The following is a 14,135-nucleotide window of genomic DNA, read 5'->3' as shown; positions in this document are numbered from 1 at the left end:
ACCCTGATCTTCCGGTGTTGAGGTAAGCCTTGTAAAAATGTACATTTAGTTATTTTATGTACATAGTCATCTTGTCAAAGACTAGATTCGTATTTGCTTGATCGATGGTGATTCCGTACACCCCCTGAATTATAGGTTCCTGTTATATGGCATACAGGAGTGTATACAGTGACAAGAAAAAGTATGTGAACCCTTTGGAATTACCTGGAGTTCTACATAAAATCAAACTTGATGACCAATTTATCAGGTATGAAGGTAAGACCCAGATCCAGACACATAATTACAAATGGTTTAATAATCCAACAGGGGCAGGCAAAAGACAGGTCAAGGCAGGCAGGGGTCAGTAAACCAGAGGTGGGGCAACTGTACCGGACGGATGCAGGCTCAGGGTAGGCAGAGGTCAATAATCCAGAGGTGGGGCAAAGGTACAGGTCGGCAGGCAGGGTCAGGACAGGCAGGGGTCAAAACCAGGAGGGCGAGAAAAAGAGAGCCTGGGAAAAGCAGGAGCTGAGAACAAAACGCTGTTTGACTTGACAAACTGGCAACAGACAAACAGAACACAGGTATAAACGCACAGGTTGATAATGAGGGAGATGGGCGACAATCACAAAGACCGGTGAAACAGACCAGGGTGTGACGGATCTGATCTTCATCTAAGTCACACCAATAGACAAACAGTGTGCTTAAGCTAATAAAACACCAATGATTGTATATTTCTTGTCTACATTGAATACATCATTTAAACATTCACAGTGTAGGTTGGAAAAAGTATGTGAACCCCTAGGCTAGGGGTCTCCATCCCCCTCCAGGTGTCGCCCATTTCCCTCATTATCAACCTGTGCGTTTATACCTGTGTTCTGTTTGTCTGTTGCCAGTTTGTCAAGTCAACGAATCTCGTCTTATTGATTGGACTCCAGGTTAGCTGACTCCTGACTCCAATGAGCTTTTGGAGAAGTCATTAGCCTAGGGGTTGAAAGAAATGTTATAATATCTGTCCATTATAGGAACACCTGTAATTACAAAAGTACAGTGATTCATGTTTTGTTTAATCTTGAGGTTAAGAATCAGTGGTAGACACTTTGTAACTGCATGAAGAGGTCAACTGTACAAAAGTAATATGCTTGTGAACTATACTTTCAGTTCCTGTTTATTTGACCTTTTATTTCACTAGGCAAGTCAGTTAAGAACAAATTCTTATTTACAATGACGGCCTAAGAACAGCGGGTTAACTGCCTTGTTCAGGGGCAGAACAACAGATTTTTACCTTGAAAGCTCGGGATTCGATCTTGCATTCTTGCGGTTACTGGCCTGATGCTCTAACCACTAGGCTACCTGCTGTCCCCTGTTAATACTATGTTCCAGTCTTACATCTGCTAGCACATGATAGCAATAGGAGGAAGAAGGATTGGGAAACTAACTGCAACATCTTTGAAAGTAACTGCAACATCTAACATCTTTGTATTAGAAACTATTAATTATGAGCTTATATGGTATTAAAGTTAAGGGACATCACCCTGGGAGGGGTGAACCTCAGTAGGGGATAAAGAGGGGAAGGACCATGTTTTGAACTGAGTGTGTTACTTGCAAATTACTGTAAGTGTATACTCCGGGTTGCAATCCGGCTTGAAATCCTTATTAAACAAACTAACCTCTGATCAAAGAAGTTTCCTGTCGTCTTTTGTATGAACTTAGGGCAGAAATCCCTTAAGAGTTCACATACTTTTCCCAACCTACATTGTGAATGTTTAAATTATGTATTCAATATAGACAAGAAAAATACAATAATTTGGTGGGGCGGAGCTAGCATGTTGGAGTGAACGGCTGTGTGTGAGAGGCTCCTGCAACTTCTTTGCGAAATAATCTAATTTAACCTACTTTATGGCACATTTTACAACAAAAGTTTCTTTCTAATACAAGATTGTAACTTTTTATATGAAAATGGCGAGTAATAAGCGACCAAAGGACAATAAATCCACAGCGGAGGCCTACTCCCCACTAAACAACGAGACAGACATGGCGGAAGGCACATGCAACAATGTGACACTTACAGAACTTACCCGGGCTTTGGGGGAGCTACGTGTTGCTATAGCTGAGGATCTTAAGGCCACTATTGCTGAACTGGGCACCAAAATCGAGAGCATCATTCGAACGGTTGCTTCGCATGGCCAGAGTATTGTGGACCTTGAGAAAGCTTCTGAATTCAACGCTGGTAGGATCGACGAGTTAGAGAAGCTATGCACGTTATTGCAGGATAGTGTGCAGAGGCTTTTTGTGAAAGTGGTGGACCTGGAGGGCCGATCCAGACGTAATAACCTTCGCGTTGTTGGTCTGACTTCTTCGCCAAGCTATTGAAGGATGCAATGGGATCGGATGTTTTGGCTTCGGATGCCCAGCTGGACCGTGCACATCGCTCCCTTGTCCCAGTGCCTGGACCGGGCCAACGTCCTCGCCCAGTAATCATTTGTTGTCACAGTTTCAAGACCAAGGATCTTATCCTGCGTAAAGCTCGAATGAGGGGCAACCTGTCACATAAAGGGCACCCATTCCGTGTCTATGAGGATTATGCGCCCGATGTGGCAAAGCATCGCGCCGACTACAGAGATGTCATGACCAACTCTACAAACTCCATCTTTGCCCAGCCTTGCTCTTCCCTGCAAGACTAAGAATTACCCCGCCTTCCGGTGAGAAGATTTGGCTCTCCTCAGTTTTGGACGCAGAGAAGTTTATCCAGGGATATATGCCAATCCCCCGTACAGATTTGAGTGCCTTGTCATTGTGTGTTAGGGTCTGCTGATGGACTCGAATCCATACTATACCATAATGGGTGAAACCGTATTAAACGGGCTCAACAAGGGCTGGCGGTCAGAGCTCTCATTTAACGTTAAATTCATCCCGGCTGTGCTCAGAGCGATGCATATTTTTACTTCCAGGTTTGATCACTGACACCTTCGGATGGATATACTTATATTCCCCCATTTTTGTTTTGTTTCGTTATTTATTTGACAGTCATTACATTATTCTTATTACCATACCATTTATTTATTGCTTACAGGGGACTGGGGGTGATGGTTGAGTGGGAGAACTTGCACAATTGGTGGCTGACTAAATACTTTTTTGCCCCACTCTATAGTCAGTGCAGGAGAGTTGGTGCTAAAAAGGTGTGTGTGTGAGTTGGGTTTCTAAGTATGTGCGAGTAGAGTCCAGTGTTTTCATAGAGTCAGTGCAAGAGAGTTAGTGCAAAAAAGGGACAATGCAGTAAGGTACTGGGCCGAACTCACCACCCTCTTGCGCTTTGAGGTCGGGTGCCTTGTAGTTGCCGTACCAAGCGGTGATGCAACAAGTCAAGATGCTTTCAATGGTGTAGCTGTAGAACTTCTTTAAGGATCTGAGGGCCCATGTCAAATCTTTTCACCCTCCTGAGGGGGAAGAGGTGCTGTCATGCTGTCTTCACAACTGTGTGGACCATGTTAATTTCTTAGTGATGTAGACAAAGAGGAACTTGAAGCTCTCGACCTGCTACACTACAGCCCCATCGATGTGGATGACGTCGTGCTTGCCCCTCCGTTTCCTGTAGTCCACGATGTCTTGCTGAAGTTGTTGTTCTGGCACCACACAGCCAGGTCTCTGACCTCTTATAATAATAATATAATATAATAATAATAATATATGCCATTTAGCAGACGCTTTTATCCAAAGCGACTTACAGTCATGTGTGCATACATTCTACGTATGGGTGGTCCCGGGGATCGAACCCACTACCCTGGCGTTACAAGCGCCATGCTCTACCAACTGAGCTACAGAAGGACCTCTTCACTATAGGCTGCCTCTGTAATAGTGTTGCTTCCGGCCCTCTCCTCGCCCCTACCTGGGCTTGAACCAGGGACCCTCTGCACACATTGACAACAGTCACCCTCAAAGCATCGTTACCTATCACTCCACAAAAGCCCCTGCCCTTGCAGAGCAAGAGAAACCATTACTTCAAGGTCTCAGAGCGAGTGACATCACTATTTGAAATGCCACTACCGCTCACCGCTAACTAGCTAGCCATTTCACACCATTACACCTCATCGCTGTCAGTGATCAGTCCTACCACTGTGGTGTCATCAGCAAAAATGTATGATGGTGTTGGAGTCGTGCGTAGCCACACAGTCGTGGATGAACAGGGAGTACAGGAGGGTACTAAGCACAGACCCCTGTGTTGATGGTCCGCATGGCAGATGTGTTCTTGCCTACCCTCACCTCCTGGGGCAACCCCTCAGGAAGTCCAGGATCCAGTTGCAGAGGGAGGTGTTCAGTCCCAGGGTCCTGAGCTTGGTGATGAACTTGAAGGGGACTATGGTGTTGAATGTTGAGCTGTAGCCAAAGAACAGCATACTTACATACAGTAGGTATTCCTTTTGTCCAGGTGGGTGAAGGAAGTGCGTAGTGCAGTAGAGTTTGCGTCGTCTGTGGACGGTATAATTGTAGTGGATCCAGGGCTCATAGACGGGATGTTGATGTGAGCCATGACCATGCTTTCAAAGCATTTCATGGCTATAGATGTGAGTGCTAAAGGGATAATAGCTATTTAGGCAGGTTAACTTGGTGTTATTGGGCTCGGGGACTCTTGAGTAGGAGTCCTGATAGTCCGTTTGGCACTGCGGCCTTGCAAATGTTAACCTGAATACTGTCGACGAATGTTTTGTTTTCTCAGGCCCTTAAGCCTGTGTAGGGCTGTGATGTGGACTATGACTGAAGGAGTGGGATGCTTTTTAAAATGTATTGTATATGATGTGTTACCTCCCGATTCCCGCAATGGAGGGAAGGGGCGGCAATACACCGTATCGGTGGTAGTCTGCCGATAAACCTCAAAGAAAGGTATATAAGCTACGACCAAGAAGAAGAAAAAGAGAAAAGATGGCGTCGCTGAATGACAGATCAGTTTGGGATGAGGTGGAGGTTTGTTCCTTGAATTAACATATTGGAATGTTCATCAATTTATTATGATTAAAACATCTATTATTTGAATATGATCGTCACGATGAAGTTAACATGTGTCCGATGAACTAAAGAGCTGATCCTTATATCAGCTAGCATAGCTACAAGCTAACGTTAGCTAGCCTGTTAAATTGATGGGAGAGTGACACAGGACACTTTTCTTAACGTTAGCTTGGTTACATAAAACACACGTTTGGCTTGGTGTTTAGCCTGTTAAGGTAGTTAGCTATTTATCGACTTTCTGGTCACTTAACTGTGTTAGCTGATAACTAACGTTACACACACACGGATTCGTAAACCTATCTGCAAGTTGTTAGCTAACGTTAGCCTGGCTATTTTCCTTGTCTTAGTAGCCGCTAAGCTAGTTTGGATAGTTAGTTTATAGCTAGGTATCGTGATTACTGTATAACGTTACCTTTAACCGTAGTAGTAAGATAGCTACGTTGTATCAAAATTACAATTTTGTTTGTCAACAATAGGAAGGGATCGGCAAAGAAGTGCTCAACATGTCCCCTGAAGAGCTCGTTCAGCGGACACGTCTTCTGGACAATGAAATAAAGGTAACGTTAGATAGCTAACTAGTCATTTGAGCTGTTATTGGTGTATCAGATGGCCCTCACTATTCGTTATTTTTTTCAGCTACTTACCTGTTATGTCGCCACCATATACTTGACCGTTCCGTTTTTGAAATGACGATATGAAAAGTGTGAATAAGTTGCGCCTAGGTCTATACATTCAATTGGACTCTTATGTTGTAGATCATGAAGAGTGAGGTATTGAGGGTAACCCATGAGCTGCAGGCCATGAAGGACAAGATCAAAGAAAACACAGAGAAGATCAAAATGAACAAGACCCTGCCATACCTGGTCTCCAATATCATTGAGGTAGGAGAAATGAAGAAATATGTACACTTTTGTCTCAATGTCACATTGTTTTATTGTATTGAACAGTTTAGTGAAGCTCAATTATTGTGGAGCTCACTTTTGTGATGGGTGTTTATGACCATACAACAGTGTCTGGATCATCACAGGTTAAGTTTCAGATGTCTTAACTCTTGCAGCTTCTGGATGTGGACCCAAATGACCAGGAGGAGGATGGAGCAAATATTGATCTAGATTCCCAGAGGAAGGGCAAATGTGCTGTCATCAAAACATCTACAAGACAGGTAAGAGGAGTATGTTCAATCCAGTGTTTTCTTCAGCAGTCATTTTGCTGTGGCGCTACGCGACGGCAAAATCGTTGCCCCCATGCCGACAAAATTAGGAACATGAAAAAAATATTTATTCCAAGGCGCACTTTGAAGATGCTGGAACAGTCCACATGTACTTTCCCTCGGCTAACAAAACAAGTAATTAATAGAAATGTCTGACACCCGCATAATAGTTTATCTATTTAACTTGTTGGCTTGTTTTGTGTTCTATGCGAGATGAATAATCCTCTTGAGGCGCATTCAAGTTACCAGTCCCAAATTGAATATAGGCTATATTTATTTAGTAGGCTACTCACAAACTTTTACCAGCCGCACCAGTTAACACTTTATATGTCCTGCTTCTTGTCTACTGAACTAATGCCAGAATTAATGTAAGAATTTAATTTTTGACCTTTATTTTACTTGGCCAGTCGGTTAAGAACATATTCTTATTTTCAATGACTGCCTAGGAACAGTGGGTTAACTGCTTCGTTCTAGTCCAACGCTCTAACCTACCTGCCGCCCATAATGAACTGAATTATCTAAATCAAATAGGCCTACCTGCTTGCAGGCTTTGCATCCATCTTCTGTGTTGTCCTTCCAAACTGGAGATTTCACTCGTGCAGCACCGGTTTCCACTATAGTTTTGTAGCCTGTTCTCTTATCGTAACCACTATTTTTATTTCTCCACTTAGGCCTATGTTAACCAATTTTGCGTGAGCTAGGCTATCCGGGGAAAGTAAACTTGGCAAAATTTCGTATTATCATTTGGGGAGAGAGAACAAGCTCTGCACGTCGACAAATTTTAACGTTTTAGCACCACACCACCACAAGGGACGGTTCCCGGCTCCACACACTCAATGCGTGCATGGCTGGTAGCCTTATGTCTGTCTCGCCGCTCACCGACTGGAATTTGCAACAAAACAAACTCCTGGGTTTTGAAAATGTGTATTATCTCGATTTTAAAATGTTTCCGACCATCATGTAATTGTTCTGACCCGTAAGCCGACCGTCACGGGTTGAAAGACTGTGGGGATCCGATCCGATGCAGGACTCTGCTAATGATTAGCCCAATAGGGTAAATGCAGATAGGAAACCCCATGCTTCAGCCTATTTATTTATAGCCACTATTCTTCATCAGTTGGGCTACAGGCAATAATGCTTATTGTAAATGGCGTACCTGATAATATGCTATTAGCAATATGTAAAAAATAATTTTACCAATATGTTATTTTCCTCATCTCTGGAGGTTGAAATTATATTTTAGATGTCAGCATAATTTTATTTGCATTCATTTTGGACAAAAATGTTGTTTTTTTTAATTCACTAGAACAAAATGAAATAAATCCGCCCCACCGCTACATTTTCCCAGAGGAAATACTGGTCCGATCTACTTACAAGTTCAACTGCATTTTGATCAGTACCTTTCCTGTGTCATTCTTAGTAAATTTAAACAGTTATTAATAGGAGTTATTCAGCAGTTGTAGTTGACAGCGGTTGCCCCTTTTTGTGCTCTTGCAGGCATACTTCCTCCCGGTCATTGGCTTGGTGGATGCAGAGAAACTGAAGCCGGGAGACCTCGTGGTAAGCCCCTTTAACTTCACTTGAGGGTCCTTGAATAGCAGCTCCCTCTGCTCAACAAGCTAAGGATTTATTTTTTGGCCATGCTTGAGTGTCGCATTTTATTTTTCTCTTTCCCTGTGGTGATGATCAGGGGGTAAACAAGGACTCATACCTGATCCTCGAAACCCTGCCCGCGGAGTACGACTCCAGAGTCAAAGCCATGGAGGTGGACGAGTGCCCCGCTGAACAGTACAGTGACATTGGTGGATTAGACAAACAGATTAAGGAGGTCTGATATTATCATTTGTATCTTATCTCTTTAGAAACTCCTATATGAATGTTACTAAAACTGCAATTACGTGGTGCTATTCTTCTGACTTTCAGCTGGTGGAAGCAATCGTTCTACCCATGAACCACAAGGAGAAGTTTGAGAACCTGGGTATTCAGCCACCTAAGGGGGTTTTGATGTATGGCCCCCCAGGCACAGGGAAAACCCTACTGGCTAGGGCCTGTGCTGCCCAGACCAAGGTAAAACAAAACACTGACCTTCTGGCTTGCAGTTTAGCAAGGGGTTATTTGTTAGTGCGGGAGTGTCAACTCCTTTTCTGCTTTAGGTACAATTGTATCGACAGGCAGCGGTTGATTTATTTACAGTTGAATTCGGAAGTTTATATACACCTTAGCCAAATGCATTTAAACTCAGTTTTTCACAATTCCTGACATTTCATCCTAGTAAAAATTCCCTGTCTTAGGTCAGTTAGGATCACCAATTTATTTGAATAATGTTAAATGTCAGAATAATAGTAGAGGGATTTATTTAAGCTTTTATTTCTTTCATCACATTCCCAGTGGGTCAGAAGTTTACATACCCTGAATTAGTATTTTGCAGCATTGCCTTTAAATTGTTTAACTTGGGTGAAATGTTTCGAGTAGCCTTCCACAAGCTTCCCACAATAAGTTGGTGAATGACAGAGCTGGTGTAACTGAGTAGGGTTTGTAAGGCCACCTTGCTCGCACACACCTTTTCAGTTCTGCCCACAAATGTTCTATAGGACTGAGGTCAGGGCTTTGTGATGGCCACTCCAATACCTTGACTTTGTTGTTCTTAAGCCATTTTGCCACAACTTTGGAAGTAGGCTTGGGGTCTTTGTCCATTTGGAAAACTCATTTGTGACCAAGCTTTAACTTCCTGACTGATGTCTTGAGATGTTGCTTCATTATATCCACATCATTTTACCTCTTCATGATGCCATCTATTTTGTGAAGTGCACCAGTCCCTCCTGCAGCAAAGCACCCCTACAACATGATGCTGCCACCATCGTGCTTCACGGTTGGGGTGGTGTTCTTCAGCTTGCAAGCCTACCCCCTTTTTCCTACAAACATTAGGATGGTCATTATGGCCATACAGTTCTATTTTTGTTTAATCAGAACAGAGGACATTTCTCCAAAAAGTACGACCTTTGTCCCCATAAGCAGTTGCAAACCGTAGTCTGTCTTTTTTATGGCAGTTTTGTCGCAGTGGCTTCTTCTTGCTGAGTGGCCTTTTAGGTTATGTCGATATAGGACATGTTTAACTGATGATATAGATACTTTTTTTACCTGTTTCCACCAGCATCTTCACAAGGTCCTTTGCTGTTCTGGGATTGATTTGCACTTTTCGCACCAAAGTACGTTCATCTCTAGGAGACAGTACGTGTCTCCTTCCTGAGCGGTATGACGGCTGCGTGGACCCATGGTGTTTATACTTGCTTACTATTGTTTGTACAGATGAATGTGTTACCTTCAGGTATTTGGAAATTGCTCCCAAGGATGAACTAGACTTGTGGAAGTCTACGAAAAAAAAATCTGGGGTCTTGGCTGATTTATTTTGATATTCCTATGATGTTAAGCAAAGAGGCACCGAGTTTGAAGGTAGGCCTTGAAATACGTCTACAGGTACACCTCCAATTGACTCGAAGGCTATAATTGACATCATATCAGAAGCTTCTAAAACCATGACATCTTTTTATGGGAATTTTCCAAGTTGTTTAAAGGCACAGTCAACTTAGTGTATGTAAACGTCTTACCCACTGGAATTGTGATTGAAATAATCTGTCTATAAACAATTGTTGGAAAGATGTCTTGTGTCATGCACAAAGAATATGTCCTAACGGACTTTCCAAAACTATAGTTTGTTAACAAGGAATTTGTGGAGTGGTTGAAAAACAAGTTTTAATGACTCCAATGTAAGTGCATGTAAACTTCCCAACTTCAATTGTACTTTTCATCCTTCTACAGGCCACATTCCTCAAGTTGGCTGGCCCACAGCTGGTCCAGATGTTCATTGGTGATGGTGCCAAGCTGGTCCGAGACGCCTTTAACCTAGCCAAGGAGAAGGCCCCCTCCATCATCTTCATAGACGAGCTGGACGCCATTGGAACCAAACGGTGAGTGGTGCAGTTAAACTGTATGAGTCCTATACTGTAAACCAGCTACTCACGAGAAGTTTCACAGTTGCTTTTCATAGCTGTTTAATAGCATCGACCCACGCCTCTGATCCTTTTTTGATTTCTCCAGGTTTGACAGTGAGAAATCGGGTGACAGGGAGGTACAGAGAACTATGCTTGAGCTCCTCAACCAGCTGGACGGGTTCCAGTCCAAGATCCAAGTTAAGGTATTGCTCTGTTCTTTACATTTTTTTCTTCATCAGCTGTACTTGAGGTACCCATGATACCTGGTACCTAAGGAGAAATGCCTGTTTCACTATGCTATGAGGAAGGCCCTATATTGTTAGCCTGGCTGATGTGACTCAGCGCAGGGAGAGTGGTGATGCACTGGTCTGGGTAGGCCGTTGTAAATGCAGTATTGATTGGTTCTCATCGCTGAATTTTTTTGTGTGCGCAGTGTGAACTCCAAAGGAACTCAGACCCCTCAAAAAAGCCCCCAAAGCAAACCGAACTGAGACCATCTCGAGAGGCAGTCTGACCTTAAGTTTGAATTTTTAGGGAATTGTGTACACAATGCACCTTTCCCTTGCCATATCCCCTCACATTGGTGCCACGAAAGAGAGATGACGTGTTCTGTTTTTGGATATTTATTAGCGATTGTCATGGATGCACAGACATTACAAAATGCCTGGAGTTTTATACTGACACGATGTTCAGATATTGTTTTTTGCAATATGTGATATTTAGACTAAAGGTCTTCACAGGTCTAATGGATCTGAAATTCTAACAGACCTAAAACCCAGAGCAGGTCTGTGTTCTAAATTTGGACTTTTGTCTTGGGTAAAATTGATTGGACCTGTCCTTTTTGTTAATTTATTGTTTGTGTGATAACTGCATGAGCTTGTTATGTCAGCCAATTGCAACTCAATAAAATGTATAGCTTATGTCCAGCTGAAACTGGTTCCAGCTGCTCACCTCTGAGGAGAGTAAAAGGAGCCTTGGACTAGGCTACTGTTCATTGCGAAGATGGAGTTATTTTTCATTGAAGGAAAATGAGAGGAGAAAGAGTAGTGAAAAGAAGCTGACATGGGGATTGTCCTCAGGGACAAATTTTAATGTTGTTGTGGACAAAGATGAGAAGAACGTTGGCACGGCCAAATGGACTGTGTGCAACTCACTATTCAAGTTTGAAACAATTGTATACCTTTTCATTTATTTATTTTTAAATGTATTATTAATTGTTTAGTCACTAAGTATTATACATTTGTTGTAAAATTAATAGAATTAGCCTATTGCTGTCGTTTGGTAGGCCAACGGTAAGTAATCGCCTTTGTTGGTAATAGCTGCAATATAGGCCGAGCCTGTTAAACCTTTTTGAAGATTTCATTCTGTTGAGTCATTTTCATTAGAAAAATGTAATTCCAGCTGTAATGTATGCCGCAATAAAATAGAATAACCGGTACTCCTATGCTTTTCGCACTCAAACCATGAAAAGGATAAATCCGAGGGAAAGATGCAAAATGTAATTTAATGGCGCAATATAGTAACCTGTTTTGTATTTTCCCTATAAATAATGACTTGACCCCCTTTTTTATTACCATAATAAAGCAAAGCAACATTTATGTGGTATGGTTATTATTAACCTTAGCTACCGCTGCTCACTGGCACTCCAACTGACTCTTGACAGTTGTACTTGAGGTGAGAGAGAATGTTTTATGCCTACCAGAGTTAAGCATTATATTGTTTGATTTTAAAACGAGTATCTTCATTTAGAATATTCGGATGGAAAATGAACGAATTAGCCCGGCGTCCTGTACGCGTGTACAGCAGTAGTAGCCTATCGGACAAGTGTAAAGAAGTCGATTATTTATATGTATATGTATATGTGTATATATGTATGTATATATATATGTATTTTTTTTATATATGAACATTCATATAGTGGATGCTTATGACTATATGCATGCAATTCCCTGATAATAAGGACACGGAAACTGGATAATTTGGCCAATATCACTTGTTTATTGATGGCGCTGGCAGCGACCAGTTGGGCGTTTCTTTCTCTTTCTACTCGGATCTGAACGGCGTCTCAGATCCGAACCAGCGCTGCTGGTCTGTTTGCCGTGGTCCTTTTTGCAACGGGTCAGGCTGTCCTCGGGTCCTTTCGGAACAGGCTCCGTTTAAAAATAAATATTTTATGCATATCGGGTCGGGTGGGAAAGCCACATCCATTTCGGAACGGGTCCAACTTATTGTACCCGTGAAGACTTATTTTAGGCTGAGTTACATAAGCTGTTTATTTGATTGTGGGGTTTGAATAGTGAGAAGACAACACAGGGTACAAAGTCAATGCTAGTTAATAAAGGGGCAGTAGCCTACATTGGGTGTACAATTTTTAATTACAGGGTTATTCAGTCTTTAGTTATTGTTATTCAATTTATTATGTTACCAATAATATTGCTATGTTAATATCTAACTAAATCCAAACTGTGAGGTAGGTATATCTAGCTGTACGATAACACATTCTGTTGGAAGGGCTGGTCCTGCACTTTGTGAAAACCCAGTGCATTGAGTGGAAGTTGGGTCCTTGGTTCCTTTCTAAACATAGCAATGTGAATGCAAAGAGGATTCGGGACCACAATAGGTGAAGTGAACCGGCAAAAGAGTCGGAGTCCTCATTCAAAAGCAAGGGCAGTGTGAATAAAAAATGTTATTTTTGCTTTTACCACAGAGTTCACTTTAGAGGACTGAAGTTATTTTAAACACGCTCAAATGTTTTATTTTTTCCTGGGACGTTGAGACCTCTCATTGTTTAGATTTTGTGATCGGGGACTGTGTGTGGGTGTTTGAAAGACAGAGGAGAAATGATCAGTAAAAAGCACAGCCCCCTTCATTATCAACCACATCAAGTCTTTCCAAACTGAGGTCAGGAGGACTTCGACTTAGGTGTCAGCCAGACTACTATACTTTACGCTGACACCTTGAATTTCTGATCCTCTTCTGCCAGGTTATCGCTGCCACTAACAGGATAGATATCCTAGATCCCGCACTGCTGCGTTCTGGACGTCTGGACCGCAAGATTGAGTTCCCAATGCCCAATGAGGAAGCACGAGCCCGCATCATGCAGATTCACTCACGCAAGATGAACGTCAGGTTCGGACCAATCCACTATGCTTCATCCTACATTAGCCAAATTGATATACATGTTATGATTAAATGTACTGTCTAGCTCAAAGTTATACACGGGTTCCTCATGTAGTATTCAGAATCTGATTGATTTTTTTTTCTCCCACAGCCCTGATGTCAACTACGAGGAGCTGGCCAGGTGCACTGATGACTTCAACGGTGCCCAGTGCAAAGCAGCGTGTGTGGAGGCGGTGAGTCATACCTCTCTCACTAAACCAGCCCTATTAACTAAAGTACAGTTACATTGTTTCCTTTCCCCTGGTGAAATACTGTCACCTGTGTGCCAAGGTTTTGATTTTAAGACTTAATTTGCCCTTTTTCCTTAAACTATATCAATATATTTAGGAACGTCAAGCACAAAGATTTTACTTTCTTTCCTTCTCCCAGGGTATGATCGCCCTTCGCAGGGGGGCAACTGAGCTCAATCACGAGGACTACATGGAAGGCATCTTGGAAGTACAAGCTAAAAAGAAGGCCAACCTGCAGTACTATGCCTAAGGCTCTTCAGGGGAAGTGTGATACTCTCCAGTTGTATCCAAAACATGAACCAATCTGTACACACTAATTTTCACTCTTTGGTGCTTCGGAAGTTGTTTGGTGTGAGGCTGGGACTGGAGACATGTTTTGGTTTATTATTGTACCAATGGTCCATGAAAGAATTAAAAGCTTTTTTCATTAACACATTTGCCCTTTGGTGAGATGGAAACAATTAACACACTGTGGCAAAGACATCACCATGTTATTTGATGTTACCATTTACAAATATTATGAAAGGGACATTTTGCCACAATATT

General features: G+C 42.3%; 1 protein-coding gene across 3 annotated transcripts; it reads left to right on the top strand.

The window, feature by feature from the left end:
- The first annotated feature begins 4,227 nt into the window (after positions 1-4,227).
- Positions 4,228-14,020, top strand: LOC124035874 (26S proteasome regulatory subunit 6A-B-like). Of its 3 annotated transcripts, XM_046349687.1 has the most exons (13): positions 4,228-4,384; positions 4,694-4,938; positions 5,457-5,537; positions 5,736-5,861; positions 6,038-6,142; positions 7,688-7,750; positions 7,881-8,018; positions 8,114-8,257; positions 10,007-10,155; positions 10,286-10,382; positions 13,163-13,308; positions 13,451-13,532; positions 13,729-14,020. In XM_046349687.1, the coding sequence occupies exons 2-13, from the start codon at positions 4,897-4,899 to the stop codon at positions 13,837-13,839; spliced, it is 1,284 nt and encodes a 427-aa protein (XP_046205643.1). In that variant the 5' UTR covers positions 4,228-4,384; positions 4,694-4,896; the 3' UTR covers positions 13,840-14,020. The 3 variants fall into 3 exon arrangements, with proteins under 3 accessions (XP_046205643.1, XP_046205645.1, XP_046205644.1); XM_046349689.1 differs by lacking the exon at positions 4,694-4,938 and having other exon boundaries at positions 4,266-4,384; XM_046349688.1 differs by lacking the exon at positions 4,228-4,384 and having other exon boundaries at positions 4,401-4,938.
- Positions 14,021-14,135: the final 115 nt, after the last annotated feature.

Source organism: Oncorhynchus gorbuscha, linkage group LG05 (genome assembly GCF_021184085.1).
Source record: "Oncorhynchus gorbuscha isolate QuinsamMale2020 ecotype Even-year linkage group LG05, OgorEven_v1.0, whole genome shotgun sequence".
Classification (NCBI taxonomy): Eukaryota; Metazoa; Chordata; class Actinopteri; order Salmoniformes; family Salmonidae; genus Oncorhynchus; species Oncorhynchus gorbuscha.
The sequence above is the reverse complement of the archived record's forward strand: the minus strand, read 5'-3'. Positions and strand labels throughout refer to the sequence as shown.

Bases quoted from the DNA above. Each gene is read 5' to 3' on its own strand.
- LOC124035874 (XM_046349687.1), top strand. From the start codon at position 4,897: ATGGCGTCGCTGAATGACAGATCAGTTTGGGATGAGGTGGAG. The intron at 6,143-7,687 runs GTAAGAGGAGTA...GTGCTCTTGCAG, and splicing joins TCAAAACATCTACAAGACAG to GCATACTTCCTCCCGGTCAT. The intron at 7,751-7,880 runs GTAAGCCCCTTT...GGTGATGATCAG, and splicing joins TGAAGCCGGGAGACCTCGTG to GGGGTAAACAAGGACTCATA.